This window comes from Mustela nivalis (assembly GCF_964662115.1).
Source record: "Mustela nivalis genome assembly, chromosome: 10".
In the NCBI taxonomy this organism is placed as follows: Eukaryota; Metazoa; Chordata; class Mammalia; order Carnivora; family Mustelidae; genus Mustela; species Mustela nivalis.
The window spans coordinates 10,055,094-10,070,132 of NC_139029.1; the positions used below are offsets into that span (position 1 = coordinate 10,055,094).

The 15,039-nt window shown below is 53.0% G+C and overlaps 1 protein-coding gene across 14 annotated transcripts in view; it reads left to right on the forward strand.

The window, feature by feature from the left end:
• The window catches only part of FHAD1 (forkhead associated phosphopeptide binding domain 1), a 129,200-nt gene that overhangs the window by 111,395 nt on the left and 2,766 nt on the right, over positions 1-15,039 (forward strand). For 8 of the 14 annotated variants that reach the window (XR_014299377.1, XM_082685439.1, XM_082685430.1 and 5 more), the window contains 7 exons: positions 109-238; positions 1,078-1,202; positions 3,740-3,832; positions 4,264-4,484; positions 5,001-5,166; positions 9,689-9,769; positions 12,300-12,353. Coding sequence is in view for 13 of the 14 variants with exons in the window: in XM_082685439.1 (XP_082541565.1) it covers positions 109-238; positions 1,078-1,202; positions 3,740-3,832; positions 4,264-4,484; positions 5,001-5,166; positions 9,689-9,769; positions 12,300-12,353 (870 nt within the window). In the remaining variant the exon portion in view is untranslated. Of the gene's footprint in view, positions 1-108; positions 239-1,077; positions 1,203-3,739; positions 3,833-4,263; positions 4,485-5,000; positions 5,167-9,688; positions 9,806-12,299; positions 12,354-13,303; positions 14,547-15,039 lie in introns of those variants that run through there. The other 6 variants (XM_082685437.1, XM_082685431.1, XM_082685435.1 and 3 more) reach the window with 4 other exon arrangements.

Consider the following 15,039-nt stretch of genomic DNA (forward strand, 5'->3'; position numbering starts at 1 on the left):
AGTGACAGGGTCTCTGCTAGTCATGAGTTGTACGTGTTTCTCGGAATATAAGGGATAGAGAGATTCTGACCCCTAACAAAGCTGTCCTCTGCACCTTTCTGGCTACAGGAACAATCCTTCAGTGATCTCGGGGCCAAGTGCAAAGGGTCCCGACATGAGGAAATCATTCAGCGTCAGAAAAAGGCCTTGTCTGAACTGCGTGCACGAATTAAGGAGCTCGAGAAGGCCTGCTCATCAAGTAAGTGCTCTCCCTGCTGGTCTCCTTCTCCCTGCTCAGATCCCTGAGCCCCAGGCTCTAGAGGTCACTCTGGGCACTGACATTCGGCCAGGACCACCGTCTTCTGTCCCATCACTTCATAACCGAAAGGACGTTGTAATACAAGGAAAGATGGCAGGCATGATCTCAGAGTCAAGGGCAAGCCTTGATCTTAAATAAATGGGATTTCGTGAAAAACTCACTACATTGTCCTTTTTCTTATTTCGCTGTGGCCTGGTGGGAACTTTGTCATGGACTAACAGTTCGAGGATCAGCCTTGGGGAACCTCCTAGAATACTCTGTTTAGAAGGGATAGCATTCTCAAGACACTGCACCTGCTGCTGGGGGTAGTGCTGGGCTAGGACCCAGAAGCCGGGGTTCAAGTTCCATCCTTGTTCCTGTGGCTGAGAGTTCACCCTCCATGTCTCAGCACTGGCTCCTGAGAGGCCCCAACCGCCTGCTAGCTATGTGTGACCTTGGACAAGCCATTTACCCGTCTAGGCCTATTTCTCACCTGCCAAGGGAGATCAGCGCTGGCCTGCAGGAAGGTCCAGGAAACAGCATCTGTGATTTTATTTATTTAAGAGGGGTGGGGGGCATGAACTGGTGAGGGGAGAGGCAGAGGGAAAGGGAGCAGCAGACTCCCGGCTGTGAGCGGGGACCCCCAGCACGGGGCTCAATCCCAGGACCCTGATCATGACGTGAGCTGAAGTCAGAGGCTTAACCCACTGAGCCACCGAGGCGCCCCGGCAACTGTGATTATTACATGCAATAACTTCTTCCTGACCCTTTCTTTTGACTCTCAATTATTTATTTTATAGATCATAAGGACCCGCTGACTGAATCCTATCTAGACTTAAAGACGGTCAGAATGGAAAAAAATGTCCAGAAATTATTGGACGCAAAACCTGATATGCCAACTCTCTCAAGAATAGAGATCGCAGCGGTAACCAAAGAACGTTTCTCTCTGCAGTGACACGTGGAGAGGGTGGGCGCGAGGGCAGACGCTAGCCGGGTGCCCTGGCACGGCCGTGCACGTCAGTGGTTCGGGGCCAGGCCTCCCTGGGAGCCCAGTGTCTGCACCGCCTGCTCGGGGCTTTGCTGAACCAGCAGCCCCAGGTCTGAACAGAGAGGTTGCTTTCCATTCATGCCCAGCGTGTTAAATCATTGTACTGACAGTGGTCCCGAGTCTGGCGGGCCCTCCTTTCCACGTGATGTGTTATATATATATCCTGCAGGAAATATTCAACAGGCTGATTTTTAACGTTATGCCATGAGTTTGCCTGAAGTTTGCTTTTCACAGCAAACTGAGAAACATGAACACATAAAGAGTAGCAGTAGAGACAGAGGGACCCGTGTCAGAATGCTAGCCTGGCCACCTGCGTGACCTCGGGCAGGCTCCTAGCCTTCCTGGGCCTCCCCTTCCCAGCTGCGAACTGTTGAGAACCTAGAGGTGTCTGAGCTAAGTGCTTATCCCCACGTCTGGCTCACAGCAAACAATAAGTGATAGCTGTTAGGATTGTTTAATGGTATTTAAATAGTGTCCCTTGAGAAAAGCTTCCTCTCTTAAGGGAAATAGTTTTATTTGCTAGGATTTTCAGAAGTGATTTGACTGTTATGTTGAAGATGCCCTGTACCCTAACTGGATATTTGATGGGCGCCTGATTGATTGACACTTGACAATGGACACCTCAGGTCAGCGTCAATCACAGAACCCGCTGGGCCTGGCTTGCTGCCGCAGCGGGACCTAAACCGGGCAGGGGCTTTCAGAAGCCGTAACAAAGTCATCATGCTGTCCCAGCATTCCCCTGCACAATCTCTCCGCACACTTGTAGGGATGTGGGTCTTCAGGAATGTGTTGGCTTTCTGGATAAGCTCTCGTTCTCTGAAGGTAGAAGTAGAGGAGCAGTCTCCAGGTGGGAGCTCAGCAGGCTCTCATATCCTGACCTGCTTCCAAGATTTACCTTCCCGCCTAGCACTGACCCTATGCCACGACCAACACCACAGAACAAGAGAGCCCCCAACCTGCTCAGAAGACCTCAATCCTCCAAGGTTGCCAATAATGGAAATTAAAAGAAGAGAAGGAGTAGGAGGAAGGCTCGCTGACATCTGGGCTAAGCCATCATTTATCATTCGGCCCTCCCAACAGCCTTGTGCTGGGGTTACTATCATAATGCCCATTCTACAGATAAGGAAAGTTAAGACTTCAGGCAGCCAAGAATGTCACCCAAGGTCACAGCATAATGTCTGATGGACCCAGGCCTGTGTCTAGCTCCCTGCTAGTCTGCAGAGAAGGGCACGGGGACTGTGTGATCGAACCTTGTAGATCAGACTCTGCCTTAGGTCACCACCAGGAAAAGAAGGGGACCCCAGAGCGGGGTACAGAGGACACTACCCAGGGGTGGGGATGCTGAGTGGTAGTTCATGCTCTGTCATTGTCATATCCCCTCCTTCATGCTCAGCGCTACAGACATAGAGACAAATAGCCCACGCTTGTCTGTCATAATCACTTTCTGAGCCTTTACATTTTTGTAGTTGGGTTTTTTTTATCTCAGAGGTTTACAGTAGAGTGCCAGCAAATGCTGTGGGCCAAGAGATGCTCGTGGCAAGCACTTAAAACCCAGTTTGCTTTTTAGGGAGATTTATTATAGCTATTTGTGGTCCTTCAGACTCCCTGATCGGTCTGGTGGCTTTTCCGTCCAGTCAGTAGGGACCTTCAGCAGCCAGCTGGCTGAGAGGGTGGTTGTGAGTGCACAGCTGGGAACACCATTGGGCATTGTTTCTGGAGTGGGTCTGAAGGGATGCTTGGCCGGCAGCTTCCAGCACTGGGAGAAGGTTTGGCCAAATTTGGTGACAGTATAGTTTCTGTTGCCTAAAAAATGAGATTCCTTTAATAAAAGGAGGAAAGCTATTTTCTCGGCCACTCTGTGTCAGGTGCCATGCTGGGCACAAGAAATGGAATAGTGAGCAAGGAGCAACATGACCTCCGTTTTTATGAAGCTTGTCATCTAGACTGGGGCTTCTCAACCTGAGCACTATGGGTATTTGAGGGCAGGTAATTCTTTGTTTGGGAGGCCATCCTATGTACTGTGGGATGGTTAGCAGCATCCTTGCCCTCCACCCTCTGGATGCCAGTAGCACTCCCCACCTCAAGCTGCAACAACCAAAATGTATCCCGGCATTGACAAAGGTCCTGGGGCATGCAGGGGAGGGTGGACGAAATCACCCTTGACTGAGAGCTGCTGGTCCAGAGGGAAGACAGACAGTAAGGAACCAGAGAACAAGGCAAGTGAGACTCCCGCTCTGAAGGGTGGGAGCACAGTTACCAGAAAGCAGTTGACAGAGGAATCAGACAGGCTGGTCAGGAAGTGAAACGAAAATCAGCTCTCTCGAGTCATTCTTTGGTAACCACGGTGTTTTAGCTCCAGGATAGAGACATTCACAATGGCTTGCCAAGGGAGTTTCACCTCTTTTTCATTTCAGCCTCAGAGTGGCCTTGCCAACTCAGCCATCCCGCCCATGGAAAAGTCAGGGAAAATGGATGTGGCTGAGGCTTTAGATCTCAGTGAAAAGCTGGTAGGTACCTACAGCACTGTCCCCTCCTGTCCCAAGCTGGGTCCCCCGCAGTCACTGTTAACCTCCGGAGAGTATAACTAAACAGCAGCCTCACACGTGTATTTAGTTGTAATAATAGCTCCGCAAGACCTATCTACTCTCCCAGCATGGGTCAGACGTGGCATAGTCCAATTCCTTGAAAAACTAGGCAGTTAGAATGAATGTTTACGCCTGCTGTCACTTTTCCTCCTGGTTCTCAAAAAGGCATAGAGTAAAGGGATGTGGAGTAAATGAAAGACTTACTGCAAAGCCCAGTGGCTCTGGCTTCCAAGCACAGCTGTGTTCTCGGCAGTTGTAGAGAATGAACAACACAGAATTAGATGTTGGCTTCCTCAAAGCAGCCACCAGCAGCCTTGGGCCAGGCCCTTTACCAGCCGACGCTTTCCTTACAGTACATGGACATGAGCAAGACCCTCGGGAGTCTGATGAACATCAAGGACATGTCCGGTCACATATCCATGAAATACCTCTCCGCCAAAGAAAGAGAGAGAGTCAACCAGCTCCGACAAAGGGACCTCGATCTGGTGTTCGATAAGATCACCCAACTCAAGAACCGGCTGGAGAGAAAAGAGGAGCTTTTGAGAGGATACGAGAAAGACATTGAACAGCTCAGGTACTGCCGGTGACCGCGCAAAAAGGGCCAACTGTCCGTTCTCACGGCTGAACCTCAGGGCAGGGACAGACAGAGGTCCGGGGCAGGCAGAGGACTTGGGGGAGGGGAGCAGAGGCTGGGGGTGCGGGGGGCGATGACTAGGGCCCGACAGAGGCAAGTCTGTCCATGAGAAAGCGGCGGCCAAGGTGCTCAGTGTTCGTTCTGTCTCTACAAACTAGCTGCACCTCTTATGAATCTCGACTTAGGGCTCCCCTTAGGTACTTTCCACAGCTCGCCCTATTCCAGTGGCCGCAGTTCCCCTGTGCCCTCCCTGGGAAATGGGGGGGTCTGGCAGCATACCCTCCTGCTACACTAGGTACCCAGTGGGCTATTCGTTCTACTATCTACGCCCCACATCTGCTCGCCATGAAGCCACCAAGTTAGCCGCAGACAGAAGCGTTCTGAGACCCTCCCAGGTTGGGGACACGGTTGAGAAAGAGGAGGGGAAAACCAACTGTGTCTGTCCCGTGCGCTCAGGCAGAGCAAAGTGTCCGTGCAGATGTACCAGTCGCAGATGGCGAAGCTGGAGGACAGCATCTACAAGGAGGCGGAGGAGAAGGCTCTGCTGAAGGAGGCTCTACAGCGCACGGAGCACCAGCTGCACCAGGAGAAGCGGATCAACAGGGCCATCCGGCAGCAGAAGGTGAGGGCTCCTGGCCTGGGGCCGAACCTCAGAGGCTGCGGCCCCTTGGCTCCCTTTAGAAACAGCGAAGGGAGGGCCCAGGGGGTGCGGGCAGCACAGAACGCATCTACTAAGGCAAAGGGAGATGACAGAATGGCTTTAGCATCTCAGATGCACCTAGCGTCAGATCCTAGCTCTACCACTTACTGTGTCACCCCAGGTGGGTTCCTCAACCTCTCTGAAACTCACAATCTAGCTCATCTGTATCTTTTTAAATCGCAGCTATTGTTTGAATTTTTAGGTTCTTCCAGGTGGTAGGGATACATAGATGAACAAGAGATCTGTGAATTAAGATTTGGGTTCACTGTTCTGAGTGCTGGGAACGTCGGTGGCATCCAGTAACTATCGGATGTTTGGATGGAGGATGGGGGGATGATGGATGGATGTCCTTGAAGACCAGATCCTTTAGTGCAGAACAGACAGGTAAAGAGCTGACTTCAGGATGATTTAAGGATTGAAAGTCCCTGCCTAACGGGTGCTCAGGCTACGGCACCCAGAGGCGGGCACCCATCCAGCCCAGAGCACTCCACGCGTGCTTTCCAAGTGGTGACTCCTACACCAAGTTGCAAAGGAGAGTCAGAGTGTGTGTACCAGAGGCATGGGCGGGTATGTGTTCCGGGCTCTGGGAACCCCAGAGGAAAGACAGGAGGAGGAGAGATCTGTCTCGCAACATGAACTGGGTAGAAACATCGCCTTGAGAAACCAAGATTCGAGACTCAGGCTGATGATCCCGCCCAAGCCACCTCCACCCCTTGCCTTGTTATCTCCTCTCTCACACGGCACAGGAGAGTCAGTCCTGGGTTCACATCCCCCCACTCGCTAACCCTGTGGCTTCGTGCAAATCCAGTCCCCTCTCTGAGCCTTGCTTCCTCACCGGGAACTGGAGCTGAGGGCACCTGCCTTGCAGGGTTGTTGGGAAGGCTGCTCACGAGGCAGGCACCCTCCCTGTCCAAGCTCTTGCAGTGTGAACTCACAGGCCATGTGGTTTCAGAAGCTGAGGGACACTTGTGCTGCCTCTAAAGCATCAGCCCAGGGCTTGGCCCTGGCAGGTGGACGCTGCTGTCCTCCACGTGGCCAGAGGCCTGCCCTTGTGGTGGCCGGGGCAGGCTTTGCCTCAGACCCAGGAGAGTCGTGGCTGACAACCAGGCACCATGACCTGCCCCCAAACAAACGCTTTGGAAGTGCCCCAGCAGACCTGGGCCGGCTCGGTGGTTGGCAGAGTGGCTCTCCTGTCTTCTCTGCAGGTTATACCCAGGAGCCCTCACTCCTGCACCCATTTCCCAACCAGACTCTCCCTCATTCTTAACTCTTGCCAGAGGTAGAGCAGGTCTCAAGGCTAAGATCAGGCAAACAAGGAAAATTACCACAATTGCCATCTCATGACCATGCAAAGGCATGGGCTCCCTGGGCCTTGCAGCCCCAATCGGGGTTACTAATGCCTTGGTAGCTTGGCCGGGTTGCTCTGAGGACCCCCCCCTTTTACAGATGAGGAAACCGAGCCTCGGAAAGTTAAGAGACTTGCCCAAATTCACATTGTAGCTGGTAAGTGGAGCTAGACCCAGCCCCGGGACCTCTGACCCTAGTTCCTGTGTTCTCTGCTGGCCTCTCTCCATTCTTCTTGTAAATGTTGGTTTTCCTGACTCAGGGCTGTGTATTTGTGCATGCGTGCTGGCGTGTGGGCAAGAGTATAGAAGTGTGCACGCATATGCGCTGTGTGTTTCTGTGTGTATATTTGTATGTGCGTTTGCATGTGTGCATGTTTATGTGTGTGTTGCCTGTATAAGCTCTAAGGAGGCCAAGCCGCAGAAGGCTCTAGAAGGATGCCCTCCCCCACAACCAGGAGGCTCCGGTTAGATCAGTTCCTTGCAGGAAGTTGCCCTCCTCTATCCTGCAAACCCTCCAGACAACAGGCTCCCTGGCCTATAGCCCTGGAAATGAAAGCAGCCACCTTGCTCTCAGGGAGCCCCAGATGCGGGGTTCCTAGCATCCATGGCTCTGAATTAAACATCACAGGCTTCAGGCAAGGACAATTTCCTTTCACACCACGCAAAGTCAGGGAGAGCTGGGCCAGTGACAGAGCTCTGACTTTTCCTTTGATGTGCACTCTGGAGAGGTCACCCCTCCCTCAGTCTCCCTCCCCATCCCGGTCCTCCCCAGGACTTGGCAGGCTAGTCCCCAAAGGCGAAACACCAGACCACAGAATGGGACAGCAAAGGGCCCAAAAAAGGCCATTGTCATGTGCTGGCTAAAAATGTAAGGAAACCTGAGGATTTACATAATCAGGCTCTGCATGCATTATTCATGAGCTGCCTCATTCATACACAATGCAAGGGCCTTGCCAGCCTGTCGGACACTAGACATCCTTCTGTGCGGGAGGGTCTAAGATGGCCAAGTTGAACCTGCCTCTGTGTCCCCAGAAGAGCTGGACCTGGGAACATTCAAATTCAGGGACTTCAGTTTAGGGAAACATTACGAAAACTATAGCCACAATCACGGCCGCGCTGATGGCACCGTTCACTAGCACTTCCCGAGTGGCGGGCACCTGCCCCACACTGCACGCTTCATCTCTCCCATGGACCCTTCGAGGGATGCTGGCGCCCAGCCGCCCATTCAGAGAGGCTGGCAGAGAGCAGCGTCACCTCGCTACCCCGCAACAGAAAGGGGACTACCTCCGCGCCACGTGCCCTCCCCAGCTCCAGGGGCTTCTCCACACCTGGTGCTCTCTGCGCGCCCCCCCTTCACCCTCCACTTTTCATTCCAGCACTTGGGTTCGAACTTAAGGTTTGTTATTAATACGTTGTCAGAAATTCCTGTGTGTCGGGAAATAAAAACCCATAAAGGGGACTTGTATACGTCCGGATTCGAGAGGGGACTTGTATACGTCTGTCTTGGCCGCAGTTCCTGCCAAGGAGTATAGCCGTCCTTTAAATGGAAGTTCAAGGAAAATAGGATTCCTTTTTAAGTTTTACGCCCAACATTTTCACAAGGACCCCTAATGTTTCCAGTCTCATGTATAAAAGTTCACCCATTCATAGAGAAGCTGTGGTTGAACCACTAGGTAATGAAATTACTCCCTTTGAGTTCCAAACCAGTACCCTCAAAAAAAAAAAAAATGTTTTTCAAAGTAAGATACAGTTTTTAGTTTGCATGTTTGAACATCTCTTCACCAAGCTGAACTTTCTGGAATCACACTTCCATGCTCATACCTTTGGCTGTGGCGGTGAGCCTTGATATGAAAGCTTCAGGGCTGGGCATTCCCAGAGAACCTTGCGTTCACCCACTCTGAACTCGAGCTCCCTCCATGCGACAGGGGGAGAATGACAGTGGCCCAGGCGATGCTCAGTCTCCTCCACTTCCCACATCACTAGATAAGGCAGCTGTGACTCTCAGTTCAGAGGCAGCCTCGGGAGTCCGGGAGTCTGACAAAGAGGGTTTAAGCCCCACCTCTGGCCCGGAGTGACCCTTGGATCTCAGAGTCCGGGACAACCACCGCCAAAAACGATAACAACTGGATGGAGAGGGTTAAGTGACATAATGTCGACAGATCCCAGTGCTAGCAAGCATGGTTACTATGGGGGAGAGAAACAATTTCGGACGCATTTCTGTCCGAGAGCTTCCTGCCCCAGACACTGGCCACAGACCCCAAGGCCCTCTCCCTGGCCGCCTGGAGCCAGCGGCTCTTCTGCGAAACTCCTTTACGACTGGTGAATACAGCCAGGGCCACGGCCAAGAAAAGCTCAGATCCTTTTTATGAAGGGGTTAAAGCTGGAATTTTCAAGAGGAAATTTTTAAATGCACAGAAGTTGCCATTTGGAAGTACACAAACCCCTTCCCGGCCCTTTATTAGGGCTTCAAGTGTGAGAAAGGCTGGAGTCTGGCTGCGGAAGCTCCTCAGTTCTCCTGCCAATCAAGCCTACAGCCAATCAGATCCTGGCCAAGGGGCGTGGCCAAAACGTTGGTGGGGCTGGACCTTCCTTGTGCTTAATTAGCTCGGATCCTTCATCTGGAAGGTGGGAGTAAAGGCGGCATCCCGCTTAGTGCGTTCTCTTGAAGGGGAGAGTGGGTACGAGGTCCTTAGCACACAGAACTACTCAACATGCGTCATCGATGTCATCACTATCTTATTTAAATCAGGATCCTCCAAAACTGCCTTGGGCCCAGGCATCCTCAAGACCCAGATTAGCTCAGTGTCACTTGCTTGATTTTGACCAAGAACTAGAAATCGGTAGGTCGCGTGTAGTGTGGGGACCGGGGTAGGCAGGGGTAGGGGTGGTACCCTTTGGCCCAGGCGAGGACGAGAAAGTAAAACGTGGTTAGGGCGGTACTGCGGGTGGATAGGGGGTGGGGGCCCTTCCCACCCTTCATTCACTGCCCCAACTCCAGTGAGCCCCAGGGTCTCCCAGAAACCTCGGAGGTGCGTCCCAGAATGGAACAGGACCAGACACATTGAATGCTCTCTTGCTCACCTGCTATTTTCACTCAGGAACGTTTAGAGGATCACGAACAGAGAAATGCAAAAGAATCAACACCTTGCAACTGTTCCTTCAAAGAGAAAGAGAGGCAGGTATGGAAAGGTCTTCTGCTCTCACAGCGACACAAGGTAGATACAGCATGTTCACAGCGTAGAACCTGGTGGGGGTACGAGCCCCTTGTGCTGTGCCACACACCTCCACCCCCTCCCCTTCCCCCACACCTGCCCCTCCCTTGCCTGCAGTCTGAGCAAATGAACCTGAGACACAGGCAGGCCTCCAGCCCACTATCTGGAGGTAAGGCCTGGGGAAGGTCAAGTGTGGTTTTGGCAGAGCAAGCTCCCTGAGCACTAAGTGACCCGGGGACTTGGAGCCAGGTCATAAGAAAAGAAGAGAGGAGTGGGGAGTCCCAGGAAGCCCTCTGCCCTTAGGATGAAATAAGTTGGTGCAAGAAGGGGAGGAAAGTGGGCACAAAATAGAGCCGGGAGTGAGGAGGAAGGTGCCAACTCGAACCACCTTCTTACCTGCCAAGGGGGAGGCTGCACTTGACTGGGCTTTCCGGCAGCCAGTGGGAGCTGGAGTGCACAGACCCCGAGCTCGCGGTGTCCGTGAGCTACACAGAGGCAATGCTCAGAAGTGTTCTTAGAATAAGGGTGGATTTTCCCCTAGAGAGGACAGTCTATGATATAAGGAACAACATCCCTGAGAAGAACGGTGTCATGTTGGCGGGGCCATGTCTGAGGACAGTTCTTGAGGCAGACTGATGTCATTAGAGCCCAGTGAGTTCAGGAAAAGCAAGTGTCCAGGGGGGCCAGGATCTGCCCTTCAGTGTCCAGCCATCCACTGGCTAGACTTAATCCAAGGAAAACATTTTGGAGCAGTGCTCAAAGTGGGGTTCCCTAGAGCCCCTGGGTGCCATAGAAGAGAGTGATTCTCAGCATCCCCCCCCCACTTTACCCCCCAACATAACATTGTTCTTGTTTCCCCCAGAAAAGTTCTCCTTTACCTGCTTCATATGCCAAGTTCCTCATGGGATTTTGCTTAAAGCGTTCTGCTGGGGGTGGGGATGGAAAAAAGGAAGGGAGGCTGCTGGTTTAAAAATCCCTGCTTTACAGCTGCCTGGGGATTTGGTTGGTGACTGTCTTCTAAGCTTAGCTCCTCTCAGTGGAGCCTGTGATGAATGCTGAGTGGCTGCAGGCCAGAGGGCGACTCAGTTAAATACAGCCCCTGAGCCTTCTTAGACAGTTGCTTTAAGGGCAACTTGGCACCCTTTTTCTGGGAATGGAAGAGACTTCCAAGTCCCCATGCCCTCTCCGAAAGATGGCGAGCTGGGGCCTCCCTGCACACTTCCTCCATGACTTTTGTGAATACCCCGTAGACTTGCCAGATCTAGGGGCAAGAAAACAAAACAGGACGCCCAGTTAAACTGGAATTTCAGATAAACAACAAATAGTTATTTAGTAAAAGTATACCCCAAATACTGCATGAGACGTACTTGGACTAAAAAGATGATCCCTTTGCACTCTGAAAGTCAAGTTTGACGGGGCACCCTGTGTTTCATCTGGCAAGTCGGCCCGCCGCTCTGACGGAGCCCCCCCTGGAAGCCAAGGAGGCAGGCTCCGAAGCAGATGCCACAGAATGGCGGCCCACAGAGGCGTTTCATTTGGCTCATGGGTTTTCTTTTGGAGGGGGGGGGTCTTTTTTTTAAGTAATATTTCTAATTAGGGCACTTTCACAAAATAGATTTCTGGCTTCTCTGTGCAACTTTGAAGATCTGGGGCTTCTAGGCCCGCAGTCCCACCGCCGCCATCTCCAGGCCCCTTAGAAAGGCCCTGGGCTTGTGGGTTTGCCGCCCGCCCCGCCCAGCTCACTCCACCCACGGCTGTTAGTTCCCCAGCCCCTGTAGGCGTCTGGCTGGAGCCTCCCGCGGGGTTCAGGACTCTCTGAGAGACACCCCCTTCCCCACACCCCTGCCCCAGCACCTACTGGAGTGTAGGTCTGCGAGGGAGGCCCCAGCTCGCGCGCTCTGTCGGGTGCCCAGCGCCTAGGACACGCTCCTTTCTCAGCGAACTGTCCTGAGGTGCAGGGTCTTGAGGAGACCAGGGTCAGCAGCAGTCATGAAACCCCAGGGAAAGGGCGAGCTCCAGATTCGCCAGGAGACTTGACTCCCCAGCAGGCGCCCGCAGCCCCTGACAGGGAGGTCAGCCACTGCGGCTTCCTCATGCCCGGGGCCGCTGGGATCCTAGCTAGAAACCCACGTCTTCATCCCCTCCCCTGATCTAGAAGGCTCTGCTTCTACCCAAAGCTGACTTGCCCCCCAGGAGGATGGCAGTCATCCTCCAGGGAACGGGAACCTTGCTTGACAAGGCTCCCCCTCTCAGAATCCTCTGGAATCCGGAACAGACATCCCTAAGGAGCCCAGCAGGACGGTGTGGCCACGGGAAAACCAGGCCTCCTTCCTCAGAGGCACATGCTCACCCCATGCCCCACCCCTAGGAAGGCCCAACAGTCCATCCAAATGGGCAACATCTGAAAGTGGAGGGGGCGGGGGAACCACTTTCCTCTGATGCAAAAGGGAAAGAAGAAAACAAGCTAAACGTTGTCAATATTCTTTCTGTGTTCAAGAGACGAAAGTTTGTAGAGACAGTGAAGAGCAAGATGCAGAATTCAAGTCCCCAGGTGAGCCGGGAGGAGAAAGGAAGCAGTAGGACTTCCGCGGGAAACCCGGGTTGACAATAAGACCCCCACACACACCCGCCGTTACGCACTGAGCGTTTAGTACGTACGGCCAGGCACCAGCGCTTCTCAGTCTTCACAACAGTACTAGGGGTACGCATTGTGTTAGTCCCCCATTAGCAGAGGAGGTGTCCGAAACTCAGAGACTTCTCGTTCCTCGTCCAGAGCCGCACAGCTAGGTAGGAGAGCTGGAACTCGTTGCTGATCTGAACACCCAGGTGAGCCCTGCCTCCCCTCCTTTAGGTGATCGCCCTCTGGTTAATAAACCTGATACATTTCAGGCGCCTTGTCTCTTGAATTGCAAGGAAGGATCCGTACAACATTCTCTTTTTAAGAGCTGGGAATCAAGACTCTGAAATGTTAAACATATTGAAACTCTGCCATTCACAGTCCAGCCCTGGAGCTGGAATTGACCCAACCGCATTCCCAAGTCGCAGAAAGTGGAGGTGAGCGCTCAGGAGGCTCGAGAGCCAACCACGCGGCAGGGAAATAAGAAGCAGGAGCCACATTCGCATTAGATAAAAAGGTCACGATAATTCTGAGACTACAAAATTATCAGTAAAAAAACCCTGAAGATATTCTAGGTAAGGGCCATGTTGGGAAAATAGAAACCTCTTCTCAGCCAACATTCTTTTTCTAATTCGGGGAGGTGGTGACCACCCAGAGCAGGATGTGGAGGAGAGAGGGTCCTAAGGGCTCCCCTAGCTCAGAGACCTTCGCCAGCCTGCCAGGTGGGAATGAGTGACAGGTTTGTCACTTACTCACCCACCCAGTAGGGTTGAGCCGGGAGCAGGAAGGAACCGCTGAGAGGTTTGGTAACTAGGATCTCCTCGGTACGGAAGGGTCTTCATGGTCCTGACCCAGTGCGGCTTCGGCTTCCCCTTCCTCTACAGTGTCCCTGGAGTCTTTAGAGGATCGCGGTCGCCATGAGCCCCTTGGAGAAGACAGGACACGTAAAATCTGCTTTTCACTGTTGCCTCTCAGAGAAAGAGTCTCCATGCCTGGCAAGCCTCCTCCTCCGTGAAAGGCTCTGGGTCTCTGTTTTCTGTCCTTCCTAATGCCATTCAGTGATTGTATATTGATTTCTAAGGCAGCTAAAAGGAGTTTATAGTGGTTTGGGGGTGTTGTATGCTGAAGAGGACATCTTGTAGTTAACCTGTATTTGTTGGCTGCCTAGTCCATGCCACCGGCCATGGGCGGGGGAAGGAGGAGCGGACAAAACCGGGCCTGTCCCAGCCCTCATTCATTCCAGGAACAGTGACTGAGCGCCTGCAACATGGTGGGTACTGTCCCGGCGTTGGGTTCAATCAGGAATTCTCAGTGGGGGCAGGATCCGCCCTGAGAGGACGAAAATAATTTTTGTAATGTGCAAAGCATACGTATCTGTCAAAATTTAATAGGGACGGGAGCAACAGGAAATGGGAGTCTGAGGAGGCTCCTTAGTTTGGGACAATAATGAGAACAAGGGGGAGCAATGCGGGCTTAAATCAGAGGAGAGACACGGAAAATGCCCTGCCTTTCTAGCTTCCATTATTGGGCATTTTTTTTTCCAGTAAATACAGTAATGAATTAATCATCGCACACGATGCTTTGGGACCAAAGGTCAGCTGCCTGCGCTCAGGAGCCGATCTCACAGGGACACACTCGGTCCAGAGGCCAGGAGAGGCCTCCCCGGAAGGAGCGGCTTAAACCAAGCCCTGAGGCTGGGTGGGGCCTTTCTGGACCTCGCAGTCCCCGAAGCAGCCTCTCCGGTGCTTCCTGAGTCCATTCCCACCTGGGTGTCACGTGTAATGACCCAGTTTCTATCCCTGACCTTTCTTTTTTTTTAAGATCTAATTTGTTTATTTGAGAGAGAAAAAGTGAGCCCGAGAGAGCACGAGTGGTGAGGAGGGGCAGAGGGAGAGGCAGAAGCAGACTCCCTCCTGAGCGGGGATCCCAGTGCGGAACTGCATCCCAGGACCCCGGGATCACAAGCTGAGACTGGGCCCCCCAGGCGCCCCATCCCTGCCCTTCCATTCCAGGGGTGAGGCGTGTGGCTCCCAGACGCAGAAACCGAAGGCTTGGCACTCCCCTTTGGCCCCTGATCAGCCCCTAGCTGCGGGATTTCCCAGCCCTTCCCCTGACACGCCCCCCCCCCCCCCCCCCCCGCGTCCTCCTCTTCCCAGGTCATCCCTCTGCCCTCTGTGACCTCCACCCCCCACCCCATGCTCCTGGCAGACCTGGGGGCTCAGGGTGTTGGGCCTGGGTACTCTTTATTTTTAACCAGCCCCCTGGCTCCAGCTCTGAAGGCCGGCTTCTCCCCTGGTCAGGGCACTGGAATTTGGGAGTCATCCGTAGCCAGCCCTTTTATGGAAAATCGAATAAAAAGGCATATGAAGGAAGGGTGATTTGGGGGAGGTTTTTTGGCCTTCGCTGTCTGTTTTCATTTTCACTGGGCACTCCAACCAAGATTGATTTCGCAGGCTCGTGTAGAGAAGCTAGCCCTTCTCACCCTCAAATGATTTTGGATGCAGTCTCAAAGCACATTCAAGGCCCCCTGTCAGCTGCTGGCACAGGCCTCAGAAGGTGATTTTTATACTTTCTGAGTGAAAGGGGCTCAAGAGACAGTCCTGGCAGTCCCTTCCTTTAA